This window comes from Nesoenas mayeri, assembly GCF_963082525.1.
Source record: "Nesoenas mayeri genome assembly, chromosome: 2".
Classification (NCBI taxonomy): domain Eukaryota; kingdom Metazoa; phylum Chordata; class Aves; order Columbiformes; family Columbidae; genus Nesoenas; species Nesoenas mayeri.
Window position 1 is genome coordinate 13066478 of NC_137543.1, and position 27850 is coordinate 13094327.

Below are 27850 nucleotides of genomic sequence, written 5' to 3' on the forward strand. Positions count from 1 at the left end.
AGGACCTCAAGAAAACTCAGGACTGAATCAAAAGAAATGTCAAGTTCAACAAGAAGAAAAGTTCCACAGGTTTTCTAGGGGCAGAATAACCCCATACATCAGGAGATGCCGGGAACCGACTGGCTTTGTAGCAGCTCAAAGGGTCAGGGAGGTTTTGGTAGATGTCAAGGGAAACGTGAGGAAAGGTTCTCACTGCTAATGACGTAAACTGGATACTGGCTACATTTGGAGCAGTGTGGCCAGCAGGGCAAGGGAAGTGACTCCTCCCCTATACAAAGTATTGACCAGGCGACAGCTGAAATAGTGCACCCAGCATCAGACTTGCCAGTTTGAGACGTACATGAAGAAACTGGAGTCTGGCGAGGAGCCATGGGCTCACAACTGACAGAAGCTGAAGCAGCTGGGCTTTTGTAGGCTGATAAACAGGGGGCTAAGAGAGGCAAAAACTACTTGAAGAAGAGTTACAAAACTGGCAGAGCCAAGCATGCAAAGAAACCGCATGCAAAATCACCATTTTTTCTGACAGGGATATCAACTTAGTGCTTTCCTTTTCTAAAAATAAGACATGCTTTGTTGTCTCATATTCAGTATCTCCTGTAATAAGCAGCCCATAGTCACAACTTAGTTGACCATGTATTATCCCAGCTGGATCACTTTTCTAGTCGGTAACACTGTCGATGGGGATATAAAAGGCTTTTTTATGTTCACCAATCCAGGATTTTCAAGGACTGATGTAAAAACTTTCAGATCCTGATCTATTAAAATAAGTAAAAAATCTACACTGTATGTTAACTAACCATTCAGGAAAACATTTTTATCCCATTTGGTGTGGTTGACATCAGTGCAGGTACTTCAGTTGGAATTTCACCACATTGATAAGAAGGGGTCCCAAGAGATGCTCACCAAGAGCTGTAGTTCGCCTCCTCCCATCAATATTACATGAAAGATGTGTTATTAAGTTTTTCTTGGGCATTAAGGGAGAAAAGTGGCTGTAAGACAAGAATCTAGCTGAAGATTCCTCCCTTCTTTGGTCCAAGTGGGTGTAGCTCTGCTAACATCAAGCAGGATTTTATCTGCTGGTGCCTAATTATTAAATGGTTTGTGTGGTTTTATATGATACAGATTTGAAGTGAGCTTTGAGATTATGACTTTTTCAATTATGTAACAATGCCCAAAGCAGAGGCTGTTCATTTACTTACTTTTTTAAATCATCAAATATAAGAGTAAGAACAAAGAGATAAATTATTAGATACCCTGAAGAGTTTCCAAGTATTAAAATTATGGATGCAAAAGGTAGGGTTTGGATAGAACTACATTCCAAAATAGGTCTGAAACAGAGTGTAAATGTTATTTGTTTAAAGGTATGTAGTAAGTCAACATAAACTTCAGGCTGCAGTAGTGCTTGTGGACTCTGTATTTTCTATGTAATTTGCATTCTGCTGCATGAAGATTTGAGTACTACATCAGACCAAAGATCAATCCCGTGTATTCTCTTATCTTTGACAGTGGCAGAAGCAAAAAGCTGAAGTCAGAGTATAACAAGAGCACCAAATAGAAAGATTTGCCCATTTCCCACCTTTCCCTGCTTCTAGCAATTTGCAATTTAGGGATTTCCCAAGACAGTGACTGTATTTAAATCTTTACATCTAATAGCTGTCAATGAGTTTTTCTTCCATTAATTTGTCTAGTAGCTTTTTGAACCCATTAATGCTTCTGGTTTCCATAACATCTGGTGGAAATTAATTCCACAATTTAACTAGTCACTGTGTAAAAAGTTACTTCCTTTTGTTGGCTTAAAACTTGCTGCTGGATAATTTTATTAAATGACTCTTTGTTTTTATGTGACACACTGTGAACAAGCACTTCTGTTCCATCCATGACTGTACACACTGCTATTACTGTCACCTCGTATCTGAATTAACTCACGGCTTCTCCTTGAACAGACGTTAAGCTACATCTGTGATCCTCTATAGGCGCTTTTTACTTTAGCTGGATTTTCTCCTTACCATAAACCACTGTCCTTCTATTAAAATTTAACAGGCAAATAAGTACTGAAAAGAACTAGTATAAGGAGGGATTAATATAAGAAGTTTGGGGTTGAGTTTTGTGGCTGAGTGTAAACTCACTTTGAGCTGTAACACACATTACAACTATAGCTTTCCATGCTGTGCATATAAACCTGGTTGATGGGATTTGTCTGTATATATGTTTATAAGCCTGATTGATGAAGGAGGCCAGACATATGCAAACATAACCAGTAGATTAAGGATAATCAGCTGTACTGAGGCCTAATTAACTCATAGAGGGTTAGCAGAGACACGTTGTTATAACTGATGGGGCATATCTGTGCAAATCCGACTGATGGGCCAGAATCTCTTAAGACACTGTTCAACAGGATCTCCACTGTTCTGTCAGGTTTGTTTGCCAAGAGATACAATGCACTGCTGTGGATGGCGCAAAAAGCTTCTGCAGGACTTGTCCAAGCATGTACCACCAACTAACAAGAGCCAGCTCTGGTTCTGGTCAAAAGAAGACAAGAAAGGGATTCTGAAGCCTAAGTGGGCTGTGAAAGGGAAAACAAGGGGAGGAGCTGCCCACTGAACTGAACATAATCAACATGAATCCAGGGAGAAGAGGTAGTGATGGGGGCTGTGGCTCCAGTCATCAGTGGAATTTAGCAGAGAGCAGTTGGGGAAGGGGGGGTTGTTTTGCGGGGAGCAAAAGCGGACAGTGGGGTTGTTAACAGCTAAGTCCAGAAAAGCCCTGTTTCAAGAGAAGGTTTTACTAAACTGGACCAAACTGCCCCTAGTGCAGCCCAGCCCTGACCTGTATCCCTTGATCACCTCCATTTAAGCATAAAAATTTCCATGGAGAAACATTTCATCTGCAGCCCACACTTCACCATTACAACAATTATCACACACCACAAAACCACACCTCGTAGGTTTTACCTACTACTCTGTTTCCCCCTCAAAAAAGACAGGGTCTTATATTAATTTTTGCTCCAAAACTTATTACTTTTTTACATGTATAGCTGCCTGGACACTATTTAAATTGACTTTTTTTTATGAACTGTAACAAGGGTTTATTTTTGGAGTAGGGCTTATATTTCGAGCATCCTCAAAAATACTGAAAAATAATGGTAGGGCTTATTTTCAGGGTAGGTCTTATTTTTGGGAAAACAGGGTAGAGCTGCTTTCTTCCCAATAGTCCTTGTAAACTCACCATTACATTTCAGCCCTCACTATCCTCTCTTCTCCCCACACAACAGACTGCTGGGGAAAACAGTATCATAACAGCTTTCAACAAAGGATAAAAATCTATTTGAGAAAAACACTGTGAATTGTTCACAAAGCAGCAGCGGTGATGCAGTAAGGCCAAAAGGGTTAACAGTAACAATATCACTGAGCTCTTAATTTCCCCGTTTTTGTGGAATTTATCAGGCACAGTGTGTGAATACAAGTTAACATGGGAACCTTACACTTTACAAGGAAGTTGTCAGTGTATCTGATGCACGCATTTTTTAAGTGTTAAAATATTTTTCATTCACTGTCACTGTTAACACATAAGTCTAAGGGGAGAAGAAATACTTCAGCTTACTTACTGGTTAAAGCAGCTTAATCAGGTTATGCACTTAGCTTAGTTAAATAAGATGAGAATCCAGAAATTACTCCAACTTGCCATCCCTTATTATGAAGCTCAGTCTTTGTAACTCGCAGTAGGTTATCAACAATGGAGCCACGTTTGGGAGATACTGTGACATGTGGTATTGATTTCTGGCCAGATTTAGGGTCTTTTTTGAAACCCCTGCCTCAAGTTAGGAAGATAATATAACATACTATTAAGCAGATTTTTTTCTTTATTTTAATATGCATTAAAATAGGCATAGTTACATACTGCAGCAAATCACAGTCATGCTTTTTCTGTTAAACCAAAGCACTATCAACAGGAGCAATGTGAAAGGTGAGAAAGAAAGACAATTTGACATTTGCAGAACAGGTTGAGTACCTGTGTTAAAAATCACGAGGAACCCACTATGTACATAATTTAATGAAATAAACATCAAAGAGCTGCTCTTAAACTTCCAACGTCAAAAAATAGAACTAAGAAATGCTGCACAGATCATCAGTTCTTTCCATTTTAACAACAGCCCTACATATACAGTTCTATAAAAGTTAAAACATGCAGAACGACCCATATTATCAAGTCACAAGAATCTGATACATTCTAAACTATGTGTTAACACATTGGATGCACATCCCTGCTTATGCTCAGTATTGAGTAACTCACCAAGAGAAAGTCCCAAATAATCTAGTTTATAAGGACGCAAGGAATGAGGGGAGCAACTTCCACTAACTCCTTCTTAACTGGAATTCTTCAGCAAAAACAAATTCATGGTAGTAGCAGCCACAAAAAAGTGTGATCTAATTAATGCTGTAAGCAACATTTTGTCTGTGATTCATTAGAAAGCTGCTAAGAAATTTGCAGAGGGAAAATCTGGAGAGCTGAATATTTTTATTGATAAGGTCAGTTAAAAAACATACTTGGAGAAAGAGTAAATGTTTTTAAATGGGTGACCTAACTTTTGGACTTTTGGAGGAGGAATATTAAAATACTCCACATTAACATATGATTTCTGGAAACAATTACAGTAATTAAAACAACACTGAACATTTGGAGAGAGATATTTTATGGAAGGCATTCCAGAACTGCCTCCCCAAAGATACTGATCAATGTGGGTGTGTTCAATTAATGGGAGAAATTAATTTCAAGTCAAAACCTCTGCTGCTGAGAATCATACAGTCTTTAGTGCTCCCCCCACTTGCCCCCTAACCCCAGAATTTAAATCTTTGGACTGTCAGCAGGATTTTTCTAGACGAGATGGTTAATCTGAAAGACTATTTTCACTACTGATCAGCTGAAACTCCAGTGTTTCCAGTCATAAGTTTCATCAACAACAACAAAAGAATCCATTATTTGAGATGAAGATGGCCTTTTAATTTGCACTGGCTATCTATCTAGCTCAACATCTACAAATTTCATTCCATTTGATACTATTATCTTCTTCCTCTAGGCTAATCTAGCCAGACAGAGTTATCACAGACATTGCCTAGAAAAGCAAGGATCAAAACCACAGAGACTTTCAGTTGCTCTCCGTTGTGACCTTCTGGAATTCCCACAAGAGTTCAGGCTGCCAGTTACAATCCTTAGTACTAAAATAAAACCATTAAAAAACTGAATTGAAATTGTTTGGAAATCTTCAGGTAGAAAAAAAAAAACCTCTTTACAGGCAGAAATATGGGATGTTGCCCACATGACTGAGATCGTGGTTGAACTAGACAGTAAATTCAGTTTCAGTATGTCTAGTGCAAGATCAAAAACACCACAGCTGCATGACGCACTGATCGAGTGCAACTCACTCTGCCAATTCTAATTCCGCACAGAGTTGTGCTTCACCAGGTAGTGTCCGTCCGTCTGCAACGGCATAGGGCCAGCATAAACACGCTATCATGTGATGTGGCTTATTCGACGAGAATGTGCTACCAGGTGATTTGGTACCGCACAAAACTGGTATTAATGAACACGGGACCGTAGCCCAAGGCACAGAGCAAAATAATTTGTCAAGGTCAACCACGCAGGCTGCTAGTAGACCTGAAAATAGTATCCAGTCCTCCTTAATCCTGGGCTAGTTTGCAGCACTGCCGCCCAACATAACACAGTTTTCAAATTACGATGGGGTTCTGAGCATTTTTTCAGCATGATTTTTCTAAATACTGTCCCTGCTGCCACCCTGTCTGCAGAGCTCCCAGTTCCATGTGATAGTCCCGACTCCAGACCATTTCTTTTCAATCAAATCCTCGTTCTTCTAACTAGTTGTGGCCCCTGCTGCCCCACTCTGCAGCTCCTGTGTTGACACTGCAAATATTTAGGAAAATGTTTAGCTCGACAAATGTAAGCAACCGCAATGAAGTCAAATAAACTTGTGTCTGTGTGCTAGGGTTTCCAGGGTTTAGTCTCCAAAAAGCAGGGCACGTCTTTACGCCTACTATGAGACACTCAGACATGCTACTGCAGATGTGCTACACAACCCACATAAAATCAAACACTACTCCTCCTTCTTTATATACTGCTCAGTAAAAAAATTATCTTTTATTGCAGCTCATCAAATGTGGACTCTAATGTGTTACTGTTGTTAACTATACATATAGCTTACCGATTCTGGGCAAATAAAAAAGCGGCTTCCAATAGACGCTTACCCAACACATCCAGAGACTGACACAAAAAAGTAAACATTAGAAAGTAAATATCAGAAATGTGTTGAAATGCATCTTTGTCCCAGTTTCTGCAGGAAGTGGAGTGCATGCCTACAACAGTGCAACGCTGTTTGACTTACTGTTTGGAGATGACAGTAGGACAGAGTAAGCATTACACTATTGATTATAAATTATATCAAAGAAATTTCACTGAAGAAACTTCAAAATGTTAAAGAACGCCATAGCTAGTAAATGCTAGAATTAAGTTTGATTGGAAAAGTTTTATTAAGCCCTATGGCATCACATATATGTGCAGAGCATAATATAGAGTCACAAATTTTCCTCTTCTGTCCTGCCTAAGTCAATATAAGGATTTGATCCAATGTCCATATTTTACTTATTCTGTTAGGTGAAGGCATGATTAGTAGATGGCAAGAAAACAGGCAGTAAAGAACAATTCCAGTTAGCATTCAGGGTACTGAAATAATAGCCATGGAGACATCTATTGTTAACAAAAACTTAAAAGATGAAGCAAGTTCTCCAGAAATCTATTTACTATTTGATGCAAGAGAAGACACTGCACAGGTACAAGGTCTTTCACCAGGGGATTGAGTTGTTGCTGCTGATGGTGCCCTTCGGTACACTGTAAGTGAACTTCAAGACAGATTCGCCAACTTCTACAATTACAAAGTCAGAATAAATGTAGTAGAAGACTACAAGAGTTCTTTTATTTTTCCTACCAGCCCAAGATATATCCATCTCACTAAACCCTTTTTCATGGTAGCAGATTTCACGAACATCTTCCTGAGCCATTTCTGGGCAGCAGAGGACTTTTTCAAGTAGAAGAAGGTCTTGAAATTTTTGTGGCTTGCATACAAGATTTCAGAATCAAGAAACACTGACACATTGCACATATCAGAGAAAATGCTCTGAACAGCAAAGGTCACATTGCAGGTATGGATATCATCAGTGGGATTTGCCTTAACAGATGCTGTCATGGCAATGCAGCAAGAAGAAGAAGAAGAGCATAGTGCTCATTAAGAAAGTATCAGCACCAAACAAGGTTGTTTGTTCCATGAAACTGGGAAGCTCCAATGTCAAAATATAATGGGTATCACAGCATCAGTCACTGGCAAGGTCCTGAATCAACTAAAATACATGAATCTCACGGGATTCATAGTCTTGCTGTTACTTAGCCCAACAGAAAACTAAGTGACAATCCAATTTTGCAGGACAGCGCTGTCTCCAACAGGCAGCAGAGGTCACTGGTAGCACTGGCAGTGTCTGCCACACAGACTGGACTTGGTCATCGCACTAGTTTTGCTGCTACAACTGTGCCACCAAGGACGATGGGAGCTGGGTGGAATTACAACCCCTGGCTCACTTTGCTGTTCCTTCAGAACCCACACTGCAGATGGAGCTACCACTAGAGCAAGAGTTTGTTGGTTTAGTTGGCTTTGTCAATAGAGATGACTTGGATATACTGGCAGAACCTTCTCTAACAGGACCGACAGCTAACACAGCTACGCTGGCAGAGCCGGGTAACAAAGATATTATCTTCAACTCCCTTTTGTTTTTTTCTGAGACTAAGGAAGACTTTCCATGTCACTAGAGCATTATATTATGAGTTTTAAGTGAAGAAACTGGAATTCCTCTAAATAGTTTGCAAGTCAAACATAGCCCATGGACTTTGCTGTACAGCAGTTTTAAATAGGATCCTTTCCTTTTCTGCAGATGCTCCTTAGATCACTCACAAGCTGCACACTTGGAATGATTATGGCCTACATTGCTGAAGGGAATTACTCCTTTGCAGAATTTAAACCTACACACTTGGCCATGGTGATAACAGACCCCAGTACTGAGTAAGATGCTCTGAATTACTGATAAAGCGAACAAACATCCCCTCCCCGTTGTCCAAAGAACTTCTTAGTCTAAAGGGAACTATTACCAAAACCACAAAACAAATCTAAGAGTAGTTCCTGTATATTCTGTAGAGACAAAACCACTCTTGTATAAGGAACATGGTGCAGTTCCTCATCTTTGCCAAAGGAAGCCTGAACACTTGTCACGGTGTTAAGTTACACAGGCATGAATGACCGACACATCCAGACTTCAACCCCTATGCAAGACACGTACCTACAGCAGCTGTATGTAGTTTTATAGATAACACCCAACAAAGAACACATTTCATTTCCCTTCCTGTGTTCAAACTATAATTACATGTTATCTAATTTACAGTTATAATTGCTAAAATCAGTTTCCATGCAGGTTAATTGGAAAACAAAGACGTCAGCAGCCACTGACATGGTGACAGAACTGACTCAACTAGAATATGGGAAAGCTGTAGCAGAAGGATAAAACCCAAACATCAACACAACTTCTAATATTTCCATCTTTTTCTTCCAGCTCAACACCACCTCCTCCTCAGCACTTTCAACCAGTCTCTCCCCTCCCTGTCTGCATGACCTCATGACTTCCCAAGCCCACATCCTTCACCTGTCTCCCTCTTCCCATTCGCAGCCCTTCCTTCATGTGGCTCTTAAGAGTTTTCTTAAATTTGTCTCCTATGCTTTTCTTCCACCTCACTCAGGTTTAGATTTGCCCTCCCTCACAGTGCTCAGGCTCAGCAAAAGGCAGACACAATTCAAGCAAGATAGACCGATGTTTGGCCACGGAGTAACTTCCAACAGGAAGTACTAAGCAATCTTTAGCAGAGGTGCCATTACCACATGCAACACTTAGTTCTCAGCTGCAAAAGAAACAAAACAGGCCAGGTTCTCTTTCCTTGCAGGAGAAAAAAACAGAGGTAGGAGTAACACAACAATAGAAAGCTAGTTATGTCATCTTTGTTCTCGAGATAGATTTACAATACATTGTGGTTCATTTTACTTAGAGAACTCTGGGGACTTGCTCAGAAAATTTACCCCAGCTTTTACAGTCCAAATCAAGCCAAATGTTTGAAAAGCTGAGATGATAGTGATCAGAGTCCATCGCCAGCACCCCTGCCAATCTAGAGAGCAGAGTGGGAGAGCAAGAGCAGGCACAACGTGCTGGCACTCTGGCCACTTGAGAGTGCACCCAGAGTAGGGGACACTTGAGCTGGCTCGGTCAGCCTGGGTCTCACTCACTTGGGTCTGCTTCAACAGTAGAAAGAAGTCTGCAAGAGATACTCCAGCTCCATCAGTCTTTTTGGTGTTGCACTAAAAATAAGAGTGCTGTCCAGACTTTGCATGGAAATGACCCAAATATTGGCTAATTTATTTTTAAAATACCCATTAAAAATGAAAAAAGAAGCAGAAGTAGGAGTCCAGTCATTACACAGGTACTAGAAAATCCAGTAGCACAGGGAGTTTCCACAGTCAAAGGATTTCCCACAGCCTATTGTTGGAAATACTGTGATTCAACTGCTTATTTCTTGCTCAACAGGCTGCTGATTCAAATAGAAGAGGATGCTGATATGTTTCACCTTCTGCATTCCACCTACTGCAGCCTAAATCAACAAAAAACTTGACTTTTAAAAACATGTGACTATATCTCATGCTAGTTCCTGGTTATTTATATCACATACTTTTGTTGTACAATATCATCTTTCTGTCAATGTCATTTAAAGGTACACATAATAAAATAATAAATCAGGAATTTTAACTGCCGCTATCTCCTTATCTTGCTGGTTGGACATTTCACTATGAGCAGGTGGTTAGAAGGTGAAGCACAGAACACTTTCATACTTTCAGATTCACTGCTATATGTAAAGACCAGAAAAAATGACAACAGACAAACTCACAAAATAATCAGATAAAATGTGTTTTGCAGCTTGAGACAAATACTTATAAAACTGTATATGGAAAACAGTCTGCTTGTGAAAACGAATGACCTGCTGCAACTCCCCAGCGAAAGCCCTCAGGTAAGGAATTCTGATGAAACCAGGGACCAAGCCAGCAGAGACTATTTTAAACCCAAGCCTTTCCACAGCCACCTCCAGGTGCAGTCCTAAATTCAGCCACAGGATCTGTTTCCCAGAAGCAGATTTTAAGCTGTCCCTGACAGGTAACTGTGCAGTTCTAGAGGCACGGCACACAGCTGCCCTCCAAAACAAAGCACTTGCTGTTATTTTGTAGAGAACAGATTGTATCCCTGTATCTCTGCAGAAGCTTATATGCATTTCTTTCTCTAACTTAGAAAGGTTTGCTAAGGATGCTGGCAGTGGAAAGTACAGAAAATTCCCTAGAGCAACATAGGAAACAGAGATAACAGAAGTGTGGCTAGAGATTAATACACAGGTTGGCCATTACTGACTTCATAATCCACGTAGACTCTTAAATGTGATAAATGTCTTGGAGCTTCATTTTTGAAACCTTAGGAATGAAAGAACAGAGAACGAGCTTGTTTTAGCAAAGCAAGGAGGAGCCTCTGACACAACATAAATGAGCTACATTAGGCTGAAAAAAAGGAAAAAATGAAAACCAGTCCTTCCAGGACTTTATTTTTTTGCACACAAGCATAAATATGCACACAACAGATGCTGCTGAATCTGATCCTAAAAATCATGAATGTATCATTGCCCTACCTAAACCCCCAAAAAATCTTCACTTCAGTCAAGCAGTTAAACTTGTGCCTAACTTAAAAGATCATGAGTGAATGCATTTGAAGTAAACAGGATTTGAGTGCTTTGTTGGTGAAGACATGGGTTTGTCTTTGTATTCCTAAGGATGAAGAGAGGGTTTTGCTGATACATGGGAATAATGAAAGAAGTTACATTGTTGAAAATTACTTGAAAATCTTGTTATGACAATAACATATCAATTAGTTAATAGTTACCATCAAAATACAAACCTACTATATTTCACTCAAATCTGGATATACATCAGTGATCTCTAACGATGTGAGGACTAGGTCATGTTTTACTGTGAAAATTTTAAAAATCATGAGTATTCCAAACAAAAGGAAAAAGTTCTGATCCATCATGTTTCTGACAAATATAAACTAGGAGGCCTGCAATTATGGTGACACATGAATAGAAATGTATACTGTGGAACAGTATTTAATGCTGTCCAACATTTGTTGATGTAGTCATAGTTTTCAGCTCCTTATAAACATGTAATATTTAATTATTTGGATGAAGATTTTCCAGTTAAACACCTGACTCAGGATGATTTTAAAAATTTACTAAAGGAAAGCTGTTCTACAAAATAAAAACCATGTAGGCATTCCTCAGAATAAGACTAGTGGAAAATGCACGGCTTTGTTCTCCTGGTTGTTTTTTTTTTTTAATAGCAAAAAACAATAGCAAGGTAATAGCAAGACAGGTTTAATTGAAAAAAAGCTCTACTACCTTCATGGTTTGAAACACAAATTTCACATCTTGAAGGGAAATCAGGGATGTGCTTTTGCCTTTTCTAGAGAAATCACAGAATCATTTCAGTTGGAAGAGATCCTCAGAGTCATCGAGTCCAACCATAACCTAACTCTAGCACTAAATGATGTCCCTAAGAACCTGTATCCATACAAAACTGACACTTAAAAGTCTACTTGCAGATACTAAAATAGGTTACTTTGAAAGTCAAGCTCTCCAAGCATGATGTGATCCAAAAATGAAATGATCAGGTATGGACTCAACTGAAACTGACTCTTTCAATGTCTGGATCTGCTGTGGAGCCTACCTACACTTTGAATAGCTTTCTTGCTAGAGGCCAGGCTGTGATGATCAGTCAAGAGAACACTGAGGAGCTGCAGGAAGAGCAATCAGGGGTTACCAGAGAGTGTACTAGAACGGGGGTGGTTAGTAGGTTGAGAGAGGCTCTCCTGCCCCTCTACTCCACCCTGGTGATACCAGACCTGGAATATTGTGTCCAGTTCTGGGCCCCTCAGTTCAAGAAGGACAGGGAACTGCTGGAGAGAGTCCAGCGCAGGGCAATGAAGATGATGAAGGGAGTGGAGCATCTCCCTTATGAGGAAAGGCTGAGGGAGCTGGGGCTCTTTAGTTTGGAGGAGATTGAGGGGTGACCTCATTAATGTTTATAAAGATGTAAAGGGTGAGTGTCACAAGGGTGGAGCCAGGCTCTTCTTGGTGACAACCAATGATAGGACAAGGGGTAATGGGTACAAACTGGAACACAGGAGGTTCCATTTAAATATGAGAAAAAACTACTTCTCAGTGAGGGTGACAGACACTGGAACAGGCTGCGCAGGAGGGTTGTGGAGTCTCCTTCTCTGGAGACATTCAAAACCCACCTGGATGCCTTCCTGTGTAACCTCATCTGGGTGTTCCTGCTCTGGCAGGGGGATTGGACTGGATGATCTTTTGAGGTCCCTTGCAATCCCTAACATTCCGTCATTCTGTGATTCTGTGAATGCAGGTACAGCAGCAGCGCACTGGAATCGGGGTAACAAGGTGACAGAGCCGAACGTATTACGCATAGTCCAAGAGCCAGGACCAAAGAATCAAAGCGGGCTGACAGGACCACAACCATGAGGAAATCCGAGTCACCGGGAGGGCGGGCAGGGCCGGCACACGGGGACGGGCAGCGCGGCTGCCGGACCCGCCGCACCCTCGGGATCCCCCGCAGCCCCGGCCCGCCCTGCTCAGCGCAGCCCCCGGGCAGCGCAACCGCGGCGCCCCCTGGCGGCCAAAGCCCCCGCCCTGCGCTCCGGCCCTCGGGGCGCAGCGGGGCAGGACAAGGTGTTTTTTTGTTCGACATCCGTTCCTGTCCGCGAAAGGCCAGGAGGGAGAAGTCCTCCGAAAGGCGGTGTTCGGCATCTTCCGTCGGGCCCGGTTTGCTAATGAAAGGAGCTTTCACAACGCGTGCTGCGCGCGTTTCATCCCGACAGCCCCAGCACCTGTTGTGCAACTGCAGCCACACTCCACACCGAGCCAGAAACCCCCTGAACAGCCTGAAATGCAACAGCCCTTGCAAAAAATGAGCGGTCAGCTAGCAAACCAGACCCTAGGTGATTAAGCAAACAATTAATAAGCTCACCCTTTATTAAGCACCAGCAAATTCATGTGGCAGAAAGACACTGGAAACCAGGCTTCACCAGTTCCCCACTACCACAGCTGCTGGTCTGTTCTGAGATCAGCTGCCCCATTCATTACACGGCTTCCATTTTCCGCAATACGAGAAGAAGGTATTAGCTGACATTACACGGTCCTCAGTCATTGCCAAAGGACTGTTCATCCCATATTCCAACTGGTGCAAGAGTTTGGTGGGAACGTATTAGAAACTGTATCACACTACATGCGTGCTAGGAAGAAAAATTAATAGTTGTACTGGCAGTTTTAGTATTTCGTACCTGTCAAAGATCGATCTTTCCAGCTATGTATTGTTTTAATGTAATATTTGTATATATTAAAAATAATATTTAAGTAAGGATGTAGTTTCATAACTATAATAGAAGTGGCAGTTTACCTGATTTACTGTTTCTTCAATTGCCTTCATATAATGTTTAAGTTCTCTGTCCATTGCAGCATATTGTAACATGACATTTTCCATACTGTTAACATCCTCCGCATCATCTGCAGAACAAAATATTTTGTACATGGATGATCAGCTGTATTATTTTCAAGCAGCATTTTTTCTTTACAGATATAAAGACAAATATTAATGCTGTGAATATCTAAAGCATCTGGCAAGGCAAAGCAAAGGTTTTCAAGCTCTTCAAACATATACATTTTTCCTATTTTGCGACTGTAAACCTTGACATTTCTTGGGTAACTTGAACAAACAGCTTACTCAGAAAAACACTTCCCTGGTTTCATGTGAACAAGAGATAGTGTGTATAATTTCATCTACCAACACCTAGTCATTAGGCAATCAGGATATTTTCTGCAAAAGTTATATTTCGTGACTCATCACATTGCCTCAGAAATAGTCAGAAGAAACTTAAATGCCCTCTCAGTACAGTATAGTTCAGAGCTATAATTAGACCCCTTATCCCCAATAAGCATAGCTACTGCAAAATCAGAACAGAGCCAGCACTTTATAACACAGGAAATAATGGGAGCCTGAATAGTACTGGTGAATTAAAAGTAACATTTTAATTGCCAATGAAAATCAATTAATTGTAACGTTGCTGTGCATCTGCTCAGCTGCAGGACTCTTGTAGATGCAATAGGGCTGAGCAGCCCTGCTGTATCTCCTGACACAGGTGCATGTAACACACCAAATACTGCCAGCTGTGAGAGGACAGCCAGCCCTGACTCCATAACTCATTTAGAAAAACAAGAAATTCGGAAATGTGAGTTTCCACTGCTTCTACTCCTGTTTATTCCCACCCTGCAGTTTCTAGGTGTAAAGAAAACACCTGGAAGCAGCTGAAAGCCGTGAAAGAGCCCCAAAGCCTGCCGTGCAGCATTAGGGGTTGCATTTAATGGAGTATTCTTCTTTATAAGCAGTTTAAGTAGCCAATCTGTGCTGTTATTTTTAGGAAGAAAATTGTGGCATAGCTTTTTAAATTACTTTTTTTGTGAAGAAAAGAAAATGTCTTCTGAGCTGGCAAGTAAGTGCACTTCCTAAGTTGCTAACTATATTAGTATTTTACAGCACAAAAATCTGTCTCTGCAGAAAGCTAACATAAAGCATTGCATAAAGCCGTCTTAGCTTGAGAGCAAAACCTGAAAGTGTTGCTGAAACACAACACTCAGGGATAGAAGCTTCATACCATATGAAACAGTGATGGATCCAGGAAGCAGAAGGAAAAGCGCTAAGATATATTTACACAAAAAAGTTACATAATAAGCCATACTATTTTGTGAACATGGCAATTACAGTCATGATGTTTCCCTTAATTACATATAGGTTTGGTATGTATCCATTTTTCATTAAGTAGATGAATGAGTATTGCAGACAGAATCTTGGCATTCCAACTTTCTTCTGAATAATCAGCATTTCCCTCTCCTCTTTCCCTTCCCTCCCACCCAGTTTCCATATCCTAGCTGGTAACTATGATCATGCTCTCTTTCCTTCCTGCTAGGAAGCATACGAAGTGCCTCCTTCAAGGCTGACACAAATGGCACTCCATGAATCACAGGAAAAGTTTGTGTAGCAAGTAACTGTCATTCTCCTCCCATGGCCAGAATGAATCATATCCACAACATAAAGAAACTACAGTGGTCTAAATCTTTTCTTTTTTTTCCTTAGGGGAAGAGAAGTGCATTGTCAAACACTAAGAGAGCTGTATTAACACTGTCTTTCCTAAAAGTTAAAGAAAGCTTTAGATAAAGAACAGTAATGTTGCCACTTGAGAGACGCATTAAAATAAAGCTCAAAGAGGTGGAACACAGCTCAGGCAAGAGGGACATTATCTGTAACTACATCCTGCCCTACTTTGTTCATGTCCTGATCGTTCCATCCATCCACAGGTCTCTTGTAAGTCTTGGTGATGTTCACTGCTCTTCTCCTGTTGCTGTTCTTTCATGCACATGAAGTATGATATGTATAATAGGAAATTGTTGAATGCGTCACTTAACACATGATCACAGCCTGCCCTTGAAGGCTTTATAGACATAAATATAGATCTGAAGGACTGTATATAGGTCAGTTATTGTCAATCCCCTCTTTCTGCTCTTTGACAGATACCAGAGTCCATTTTATAACTGCAGTTCCACCTGTAGTCCAAGGTGCTGAGAGCTAAGAAGAAATTTCCCATGTTGTTCCCAGCCACTCATCTCCCTATCTCCTAAACAAGATTTAAAATAAAACTTACATTACAGGCTACCCTGTTTGCCTTAAAAACCTCTCGTTGTCCCACATTACACACTGCAACAATCCACTGTGCATGGCCCCTCTGCTCCCACCACACTCCCCCTTCCCCTGATGAGCTAAGAGCACTTCTGCCTCTCTCTGGTGAGGAGCAGAGCTTGGGTACAGGGGATGAGAACCTGTGGGTGACTGTATGGGAATGTCAAGTTTTACAGCTCATCAAGGCAGAGATCCCAGCACCTTAAATCTTTCCTTACAACAGACTCCATAGACTAATCAGAACCATAGACTAATCAGAACACACCGGTTGACCTGATCTTACTAGGGAACAAGAAATTAGAGAAGACTCACCACCATCCTACAACTCTCCCAAATCCCACCAACCCACTAGTATAACAGTGCTAAAATATCAAGAAGGATCAAAATTTAATACTTATATCATGCTTTTGAAAGGTTCAAAAGGCATTGTCCATTATCCACTCTTTAAGCCCCACTGCTACTTTTATTTCAGTGTGCGGAAGGCCGCAGAGATTCGTGGTGAAGGGATTCAAGGCACTGTCTCCCTTCCAGCAGACGGTGACCACGTTATCTGCCGAACAGCCTCCAGCCAGACTCCAGCTACAAAGCCAGCTGACTCCCCAAAGTACTCACATCTTTCACTCTGCAGGCCGACAGCCTAGCTCAACACCAGAATCAAACGCTTCGCAAGTGCTGGATCAGTGCCCTTCTGTTATCTAATCAAAATTTATCCTAATCATGTTTTTCATTCATATCTAAGGAATGCATTCCAGACTCTCTGCATATGCTTTTAGCTACTGCCACAAAATACCATCGAAGCTGCATACTGTAGTTATGTCTCCTTGTTATCTAAGCTAAATATATTGAGTTTAGTAAGCATTTCTCCACAAGTCCTTACCCTCACCACCCAGAGATTATACATTTTGCAATATTACATCTTTTACTCACAGAAAGCCCAGTTCAAGGCCATAATTTTCATGTTCAAAGGCCCATGTGCATCATGTTAAAATAAGCTGGCTGAACACACACACTTCATGATTATGAATTCCAGCTCGCATGACTTTATGATCTCTTTTTATAATGGAAACAGAAATATTATTCTGAAAAGTCTCCCTAAATATTAAAGAAGAAAATTACATAAAGAGACTAGCAAGAGTTCAATCCCTCATTTCTAATAAGAGATCAAACTGATCATGCTCAGGTGCCTTACTGCTGATTCAAACTGTAATCAATCAGGGCTGAGTTACGTATCATGAATCTCACAGTGTTAAAACAGAAGTCGCAATAATACGATAGATTTAAGTCAGCACTGGTTTAATACTTCCCATATTAACACACATCTAAAATGCCACTCATTTAGCCGAAGCGTGCATTTCCTTCTAACATCTGACTTCATACTTACTTTAGTTCCCTGTAAGCATCCTTAAGTTAGCAAAATTTCTAAAGATTTTTCACAACTACCTCTTTTTCTGTGCAAAAGTTACAACATCAGTATTTGCTTATTTAGGGTATTACATCTGTCCTGAGGCCAATACACAGCAATTCTAATAAGCATTAACTTCTACTGCAGACTGTCTCAAACACAAAATAGTCTGGAATACCATGAAATTACAGGAAGGCTCTAAGACTACGAATGTAACAGTACTTTAAGCACAGAAAACATGGATTAACATAAATATAGATATACTCTAATATCTTTATAGCGTTGGCTAACAAAAGTGAAACTTCCAATTTAAAGAGAACAGGATATTGTCAGTTCTACCTCTTGCACTACATATTAGGTTGCTTTGAATTTCAGGACTACACAGTGTTTTTTCTACTAGACTCTCCCATCATTCAAGGCAGAAGAGGAATGGCACACCACGACCCACAAATTTGACAGTAGATTTTAGACTTTTAAAACACACATAACACAAACATCTGTCACTTGAGCCAATAGCAACAGCAGTAGTAGTCAGTTGTCTACATATGCACCAGCAGCAGATAAAATACACACTTTGCCAGCAGGTTTCAAGTTACTGCTGACAGCAGAGGAACACAAGCTCCCAGACTGCTGGATTTAATTCTGTCTTCTGGAGGAGAATGTACATTCTCAATTCAGGATACAGCTAAGCACTTTTGCTGGTTTTAGCAAGTACTTCATTTTCAAAACCAAAAGTGCTAAGACACCGCAATGTTCCCCAGTTTTGGTCTACTCAAAACTGTTGGTAATTCAAGTTGGACAACACATCTGGAAAAAAAAAAACAATCAACCAACCCACATTCTGTAAAAAAAGATTCACAAAACACTTGGAGAAGACAGTAGCAAGATGTCCCTCTGCCATGTAGTAGTGAGATGATAAAGACCTATGTAAGAGACCATTGTCCTATTTCCCTCCTCTGCCTATATACACTTGAACCCTGCCACGGTGCTCCAGCCTACGCAGACCAACAGGAACTTAAACAGGAGCCAGGTTGCTTCTGCAGCCCTGAAGGTGCATCTTCACTATTCCTGCAGATACATGGACAACCCTCATCAAAGGAGATTTCTTTCAAAGCCTCATCTCCCCAACCTATAATGTATTTTATCTATTAGGCAGAATGCTAGTACAGAATATTCTAAACTAAAAGAAACCAGAAGCAATAAAAAGGAACAGCAAAAGACAGGAGAAAACCAATTTGATCTCCTGAATGCAGGTGTCCTTACATTAAAACCACAGAAATGGTTGAAAGTGGAATGCCCAAAAATCTCCAGGGAGCCCTTTGGTTAGGGAACTAACCACTGCAATTCATAAGAGAAGAAAAATTATTGCTGATCAGAGGGCCAACAACCATACAGGGCATGGCAACTGGTGCAGTAAAGGGGAACTCAGGGCAGTAATTGCAAAATTTCCCTCCATGTAACAGTCAGAAGCTACTTACTGCTAAAGCTACTCCTAAAGAAACCTCCAGCTTCTCAGGAAATTACTTAACTGGGCTGTAGAGTATTTTGAGCTGGATTTCCCTCACTGTCCCTTAATGAAGCCGTTCTGCTTGCACAGAAAGCTTTCATGTACATGGAGATAGAGACCAAGTGTGCATGAGTGATTTTACCCTCAACATTCCAGTGAAAAGTAGATACGTCTAACAAAATGAAATGGCATCAAGAGAAACCTCCTCTAGGTGGCCCTGCTTGAGCAGGGGGGTTGGATAAGATGACTTCCAGAGGTTCCTTCCATCCTCAACCATTCTGTGATTCTATCAAATTCCACAATATTCAACAGCCTTGTCTCGAAGCCATTCTTCTGGAAGACAGTTGAAAGTGAGTTCAAGTTCAAATCAAGTTCAAGCAAAGAAGGAAGTCAAATCTGAGTTTCCTATATTCTATAAAAGAAAAAAATCTGAGTAGAAGGAATAAAAGTGAGAGGAGTGTTGGCACAGGACTGCTAGACCTTGTAAAGGAAAGGCCAGCACAGACGAACACCATCAGTTGACTGAGCCCACAGTTGTACCAGAACTATCACTTGTGAATGATTTCTGAAGTTTCATCTTATTTTCTATTCGGCTTCTGTTAAGAAATTGCAAATCAAACTACAATACTTGGATTCAGGTCAAGCATTTTGCTGTACATGAGTAAAGTCTTTTGAGGTTTTGTTTCAGAAAGGGCAGTGCTTTTCAGTCTGGATTTAAACATTTACTTCATTCAGCAAGTAACTGAAAAAATCTTCAATTATCCATTTCTCCCTGCTTATTTAAGTAATATGAGCCAAGAGAGTCTGCTCCTGACAAAAAAAAAGACAAAACGCCTCATATTGCATTACAAGCCATTTCCCCGTAGGCTATGACAGTCTGAAATGGGAAGAGACAAGATTCAGTGACCCAAGAGGCTCCTGCCAATCCCATGGAAATGAAACTCAAGTACATTATATTGTAGAGAGAGACAGAAATTCAACAGAAACAGACCATGCAGGGTCTGAATGCCCAGTTTGAAACATCTCAGTTGCTGAATGCCCAGTTTGAAACATCTCAAGGGGCCACCACTTCCAGCAAGTGGGTGTTGCACACATTCTGGAAACAGTCATCTCAGAGTGGGCACAAAGAAGCTGAGGCACCCAGTATTAGTAACCACTTTTGAAAATAACTTACCATATTATTCTATAATAAAGTAATCATGAAACTTTTGCTCAACATGAAACTCCCTTAAACTCCACAGCCAGCAGAACTAGGCCAACAGGGCTTTTGAAAGCAACTTCCTTACATTGTTGGTTTTTTTTCTTCAAAACTACCAGGGGAAGGCTAAAAAGTCATGATGATCCCAGTTCAGACATGAAAGCAGTAACAAAGATCTATCTTACCAGATATTTCTGCCACAGTATCCAAACAGACTGCAAGGTAAAGGGCAATACCTCTGAACACCTGTTGACACTGTGATATTACCTCATGAAATAAGGTTCTCACACGGAGTTTGATTTAGCAAAACACTCCAACATGTGCTGACCTGCTTTGTTGTATAAAATCCAAATAAAATATTATTCACCACAAATAGAGATGGTTTAATTTAAGCCGAGGCACACAAATAATAAGACATCCACTACTCTCTCATACAGGTGAACAGTTTTCTATCAAACAGAAAGAGAAGAAAGCCTTTCTATCATATCTACAAATTTTTTGCTACTGTAACATCTGTGTTTGGTGCCACACATACAGCATCAAGAAATGAAGACAGGTACTATGTACACACTTTATCAAATAAAAATGGATGCTTGCTTGACTAAATATTAAGGCCCATAGGATTCCCAGGCTCCTTCCTTCTCTTCAGACGAAAGAGATGAGCACCTGACCAACACCTTTTTCCTCCTTACTAAATTCCAAGGTTATAGTGAGGTTAATCTTTATTTTACCAATTAATGCCTACATAATTTTGCCGAAAGATCAATTTAAAGTTAACAAACACAGTGTAACTAGTAAGCAGGAGCACTGAAAAAAAGGATAAAGCATTTATAAGATTCAATCCATCTAGAGCTACTATGTTCTGTTCAACAAATGAGTAAATCAGCATTCCCTAACACTATCTACATCCACAGGCCCAAGAAGAACAGAAACACAAGCTCATTGACAGACAAGCAGCAAGAAAACACCAAGGCTGAGTGAGGTTCGTGTACCTTTTCTTTGGCAACAAAGAGAGTTTCACAGGTCATCTCCCCAGGCCCTCATCCCTGCTGTTCTATGTTCCTCCTCTGCTGCCCCCCAGCTAGGATAGCTTTTCACAGGCTTATACTATGAATTGGATTAATGAAACAATCCAAGCTAAAAATAGCATTCCGTCCTCCCAGAGCGAACCCAACAAACCCATGGTATTCCAGTAATTAAATCTGAAGCGCAGATACACAAACAGTTGTACCAGTGCAACTGAGGGGGTGGCAAAGTGGAGCAGGGTGGAGCTGGGGGGGAAGCTTCCTAAGCCTACTTGCTTGCCAAGAAAAAGGTAGAGCAACAACACCTGTATTATCTAAGCAAGTAAAAGGCATGAGTTATCTTCACACACAAACTCGACCAATCCCTCATAAAATAAAATTTAAAAAAGCACTTTATTTTCATAACTATATGTAGATATATCCCTCTCTCCTTGCTGGATTTCATCATATTAAGGCTGAAAACAACATTCACTAATAATTTTAATGGGTAAGGATTTTCCTATGACTAACGTGCTTGCTGGCTGTGGAGGCGTGGGCATGTCTGCACCACACTGCATGGCTGCTGACCTTGCCTTCCCCAGAGCCAGACACGGGAGGGCTGCGAATACTGAAAACCAAGCAATCTACTGCTGTCCTTCTACTCACTTTCTCCTCTCAGAGCTTGATACGGTAACATTAGAATTTGGCCAAAGATTTTACTGAAATATTTTCCCTCACAAGAAACAGTGCAATATTTGTTAAGGTGTTGTAATTGCTACTCTTCGATCCCTCAGAACACTTTCTAAAACTGCTATTTCAAATGAAGTCTTTTATTTCAAGACTTTTAATGGGCATTTACAATTTCCACAAAAGGGTCACAGGCTGTTTGATCTGTGACTTCCCCTGGAAAGGAATACTATAAGCAATTTTATATAATTTTTTTATTATACAAACAAGTTCATTTCCAACTTGTTATGATTTCTTTTAAGAAGCACAATTTCTTCTGTATTAAACAAGACCTCTACTTGAACATTATGAATTCTACAGAGATAATTCACCCCTTTTTTGTTCACAAATCAACAGTGTTAATGTTTTCTGTTGTCAATAACCAATTCTACTCTTACTTCAAATTGCATTGTCAGGTGGAAAATAAATATTTTAGTGTGAAGTGCAAGTCTGACTCTAATAAAAGGCATGATTGTTATTATCCAGCAGTAAACAATAACATTAGGTTTTTCACAAGAAAAAAACCAACACTTTTGCTTGTGTTAATGAACCAATTATATTTCTCATCTCAGAGAAGCTCATTCAAAGTGAATCTTCATTAAACTAAACGCAGTAGTTACTTAGAATTTCCTCTGTTTGGGGGAAACAGGAAATGGGTTGAAAAGACATTTCAGTAAAAAAAATTCAGTAAAGATAGGAAAATAAACCCTTTTCACCCAAGACCTTCAAAATTCTCAGAAACATTACTTCTCCATCCAGAATTGGGGGCAGCCTAGCTCAGAGCCCAAGCTAACAAGCCTTCACCGGAGCTTATTTAATCAGATATAATGTTTCAGTAAATGCAACTATCTTGGTCTTGGGCTCAAGCTACCTGAGTCTGGTGCAGTTATATCTAATTCAAAATCTCATTACCGAGACTAGACACGCTGCATGGGGCACCACAAGAGATCAGAGTCGCATGGTGCATCCTCAATGGCCTGGCCAGAAAATAGGGCCATGATGCAAGAAAAGCGACCCAGAGTGCAGTCGCAGTCCAGAGGCATCCTCGCTCTCGGTCTCTCGCTCCAGACTCCCTTCACCCTTCTACAGGTGTTGGCACTCGTGCTTGTGCGTGAACTGCTCAGCAAACTCATCCCACTAAAACAGAGGGAGCTGTTCTTCCTACAGCCCCATGAGCAGACTGCGGTGTCCATGAGCTCCAGAACAAGTTAGAGCAGCGGAACACATATCAAACAGAAAGGTAAGACCAAGACAATCCTTCACTTCAAGACACTCCAGCACCAAGTTATTTCAGCTCAGTTCAGTGGTCATAGTTAATTCCCACACAAGAAGAACACAGAATCCAAACTAAGCTTCCATAACTGACAGCTTCATGCAGACACAAATGAATGCACTTCCAGCACTGACATTTTAACATTACTGACCTAAAAGGAAACAGCCAGGGAAGGAAAAATGCCAAAATATGTCTGTTTTTTAAATGTCAAATATTTTTATTAGACATTTCCAAACATAACTCTTTTTTTTGTATTTTTTTCTCTGAACCCACACAGTCTCCCATTCTAAGCTTTTATATTTCTGCTTCTACAACCCTTGGCACTTCAGAAGCGAGAGAAGCTGGAAGCCCCAGACAGAGCAAGGCTGGACTTGAGCTGACGGGCCAGGGCACTGGCCATGCCACGGCTGCAGCAGCAACCAGCTCCAGCTGGAAAAACAATCCAGTTGATAGGCATTTTTAAGCTGGCAGGCAACTCCACGTTCTATACCACTGTGGGCAGAGCAGTGATGTGTCTTACAACAGAGCTGACACTGGTCCACATACATAAAGGAATAAACAAAAGATACATCAGATACAGAATATACAGCTAACACTGGAAAGTTTGGGGTTTTTAAATCTGAAACTGATCTGTTAGCTTATCAGAAATGGGAAGGTTAATAGCAATAGATATGGGTATCATCTCCACAGTTAATTGTTTGTTCAAAAGGTAGATACTGCTGTATGATTTAGATATTTTTGAGTTTCTGTTGAAGAGACCTAATAGACAGAACATGACCAAGGTTAAACCAAAGGAGTCTAGAAAACCAGTGTCTCACACAAGTAAAGGTGATGTTCCTCACACAAAACATCCAATTCATCACGAATCACATATTGATACAGTATTTGAAGTTCTAACCATGCAGCAGTACTAAAGCTAAGCCTTTCAGAGCCCATAATTCTTCAATATGACCAAAAAAAACCCCAAACCCAAGACAAAAAAACCAACCCACAACCTAATCCTCTTACACAGACAAGGCGAAGACTAGACACAAACTGCAAGCGTAATGAAAACCAGCAATTCATTCTGCCCCTAGCAGGCCTCCTTTGCATAAAGCCTCTTCTGTGAATTGGCAGATCTCCCCTTTTTGGCATTAATCGCTGGTATGTGGCATTCTTTCTGTTGCTTGCATACTGGTAAAAGAGCTAAATCTTTCCATTTCCCACAAACCTCATATGAAAAATTACTCCTACTATGAGGAACTGCCGCTTTGCTATCATGTGGAAAATGCACAGCTCTGTGCTAAAAACAGCAATGCAATTCTGTATTGCCTGGGTCTCTCATGAATGCACAAGTATTTATGATTTTGAGAGGAAACAGGGGTTTGTTTGATGGCTTACAGTACACCACAGATGATGGTCTCTCAGCATATTTTTTTTATAACCCTGTTATCTTTGTCCATAGTAGGAAAGAAGTAGCTTTGTGGGCGCCTCATTGCCTTTAGAGGGGAACCTTTGATAAAATAAGAATATAAATTGAAACCAAGTGCAAGAATGTTCTGTAACTAGATAGGAAGAAGTAGAAGGCTCCCTCTGTTCAGGACTTAAACAGAACTGGTAAACTATCACATAGCTATCAAACATTGTGCTATTAAAATAAATTAAATCCAGAACTATAGGCCTATGCTCGAGATTTCTGTAGCCAAAACATGCTAGTTGAGACAATTTTCTTCTTCCCTTTATACTAATATGATTTTGAATTTTGTTCCATTTAAAATCTTGTTTTCTATAAAAGTGACTAGGCCAAATCTCTGCACTAAAGTAACTTTGTCCAGTGGAAAAGAAGACTTGACTACCTTGAGATTACCTTGAGACATCAGGACACACTACAAAGCTCCAACAAAGCATGGATAAAAGATTAATCTAAAAACACTGAAGAAATACAGAATTTGGATGAGTGATGGCATACCTAATTCACTCAAAAACCAGCTGTGAATTAGACCCACACCCACAAGTAATAAACTTTAAAAAAAAAAAAAGTCTTCTGAAAATGTCACATTAATGTATCCATACAGTAAAAATTCTACTCACCCACTGCTTACTAAGATGATTAGTAAGGAAATCACAAGTTAAACTTTATTCATCTGCTTAAGAAAAATAGGAAAGAGTTTGCAAGGTTGATTTAACTCAGAAGATATTATTGGCACTTGACATTTACATGCAATGTGTAATTCCATTCCCACTTACAGTCTGGGGAAAGCCTGTTAAAATACTTCCTTAATGTGTGAACACTTCTTTGAATTGTGTTCTTGTCATCTGCCACCTTCTCCTTAAGCCAGCTGGCTCCTTTTGTTAAGTCTTTTTTAATAAGAAAGTTCATTATATGTAATTTACAGAGCAGTTTGAGTTTGTCACCTTATACTGAATGCTAGAGTACATGCATATTTCAGAGCATTCTTCAGCATTGGTTGATAATGTCAAAAAAGTAAGGTCACATACATATATCCTGCACTACTCAAGTGTGAGACTAATCAGAAAGACCACACCTCACTTCTCATTTTCAGCCACGTGAACCAGACATCCTTTGATTTATACGCCAGACTACTCTTCCCATTTGCAGAAGATAACACCTTTGTGGAAGTGAGAGAACTTGCTTACATGGGAAACATCATTAGGAAAGCATTTAAATATCTTTTGTCATCTAGAGCATGATCAGTGTACTATCCTGCTTAATCCTTTTGCTGTGGCATTCTCTTTTCTTACCTCTCCTCCTTCACTACACGTCTCTACCACTTGCTCCTCTCTGCTTCTCTTTTTCCTCAACTAGTTCCCCTATTCCTGCTCTTTTATTTCCCTGAGCACTCGCTAGCCTGCTTTTTGATTCTTGCTCTACTAGCATGTAACAATCTTCCTGGTGATCAGAGTCTTTGAGGGTCACCTTGGACTTTCTCCCATTCTTTTATATAATGGCAGCTCAAAGAGACTCATGGCTGTTGACTTTCTTTTATTGACATAAAGGTACATTAACACACAAAAGACCTCAAACTGAAACAAATAACAAAAAAAGCCACAGGTTCACCAGTCATTAATAGTAACTGCGATGTACCGCACAGATCGGGAACTAACCTAATGCAGACACTGCCTGAAAGGGTGGCCAGGGCAGCAATGCAAGTGATGGCAGGTTACCTGGCTATTGCTGTTTGCCCTACACAGAAGGTTGTGCGATATAATGCTCTCGATGAATGCCAGACCCTTGGTCAATGTCTAAAAAGGGGTACAAGGATTGTTCTAATGTATTTTTTTTTTAAAGGGGATGATTGTATGCTGACAATTTTTCAGATGTATCCCTATCTTTATATGGCACATACTTTATAATTCAGGCAAAAGCTCCTTCTAGACCAACAAGCCTGAGACTAAATCCTAATTGCATTTTCCTTCAAGAAGCTCTTTCAGTATTTCAGAGAAAGAGCAACACAAACTACCCAATGCCCCAAAAGTGTGACTTACATCAAGACTGCCTAAAGCAGTTCAATTTGCAAAGTTTAAGCAAGTGACCTTAAAGGTGACTTGCTCAGGATCTACCACGACCATTCGGAAGATTTCTGAACATATCTGGCTCTTTGATTATGGGACAGAAACATAAGATCCAGTGCCTGAAAACTGAAACAAAGCTAATGAAGAAAGAAAATATAAGGTTGAACTGTTTATTCAGAGATGGGATGGATAATCTGTCACTTCAGCTGACTTTTTGCTGGACTGTGGGTTTCACTGGTAAATTTTGTTTCCATAAGCAGTTTTAGTAGCAAATTTTTTGAAACAGTGTAGTATTTTCTCTCTTCACATAGTATTATTTATTAACCAACTCATAAACATCTGGCTGCCCTCCTGTAGACATGGCTGAAGGATCCACTCATAAATTTCATCTAAGTGCAAATCATTATTTTAGTGTCCTGTGCCTATTTTAGTAGTTCAAACCATTTCATATCACCTAGAATCGTTCTAGGAGACGTGATACTTCCTATTTGTTAATTCACAAGAGGTAAAGATTACATCTTTGCTAGGCTGTTGTTTTCTGCTGCCTTTTATTTCCCCTGCACAGATATTTTTCCTGGCTACCCGCCTCCTACCTTTCCAATCACCTGTCGCCATCACAGACAACTCAAATTATTCCTAGACTCTTGTAATGTAATTTCCACAAGCACAGAAGACATAAGCAACAATAGAACTTAATATTTACACAGGAATTTGAGATATTCAGATGTTCATATATCCTCTCAAAACACTCCTGACATCTCTTTTTATAGAAGGGAAATTGATGCCTGGTGAACTTTAAGGCCTTGCCCAAGGCCACACAGTGGCAATGCCAGATGGAAAGCACTGTGGTTCCTTTGCCTCAAAGCCTCAGCAAAATCTGACTTGGAGCATCTTACTTGTTTTGTCTCTTTCATATAAGGCTACTGTGAGATCCTTGATCTTTTTGAGAGAAAATGGAAAAGAAAATGAGAAGGGAATCAAAAAAACATATGAAAATTATAATAAAAAATATTCTAAATCTACAGTTCAGACAACTAACCTCTGTCTGTCCTGCAACGGATGAAATTTTTCATAGGAAAACACAAGTCTTGCATGTGATTCTGACTGATAAAGCAAGCATTGCCATTTAAATTCTTGGAATTTAACCAGTACACATTATAATCTTCATTCTTCACCAGAGTGTCAGCATGCTATATTATTTTGGTGTAAATGGAAACATGTCATAAAACCTGATTT

At 40.2% G+C, this 27850-nt stretch overlaps 1 protein-coding gene across 1 annotated transcript in view; it reads right to left on the reverse strand.

Annotated features, from left to right (window-relative positions):
- NSMCE2 (NSE2 (MMS21) homolog, SMC5-SMC6 complex SUMO ligase) overlaps window positions 1–27850 on the reverse strand; it is a 132883-nt gene that overhangs the window by 89457 nt on the left and 15576 nt on the right. Inside the window, exon 3 of the mRNA XM_080339591.1 lies at window positions 13661–13767. Coding sequence (XP_080195717.1) covers window positions 13661–13767 — 107 coding nt within the window. The remainder of the gene's footprint in view (window positions 1–13660; window positions 13768–27850) is intronic.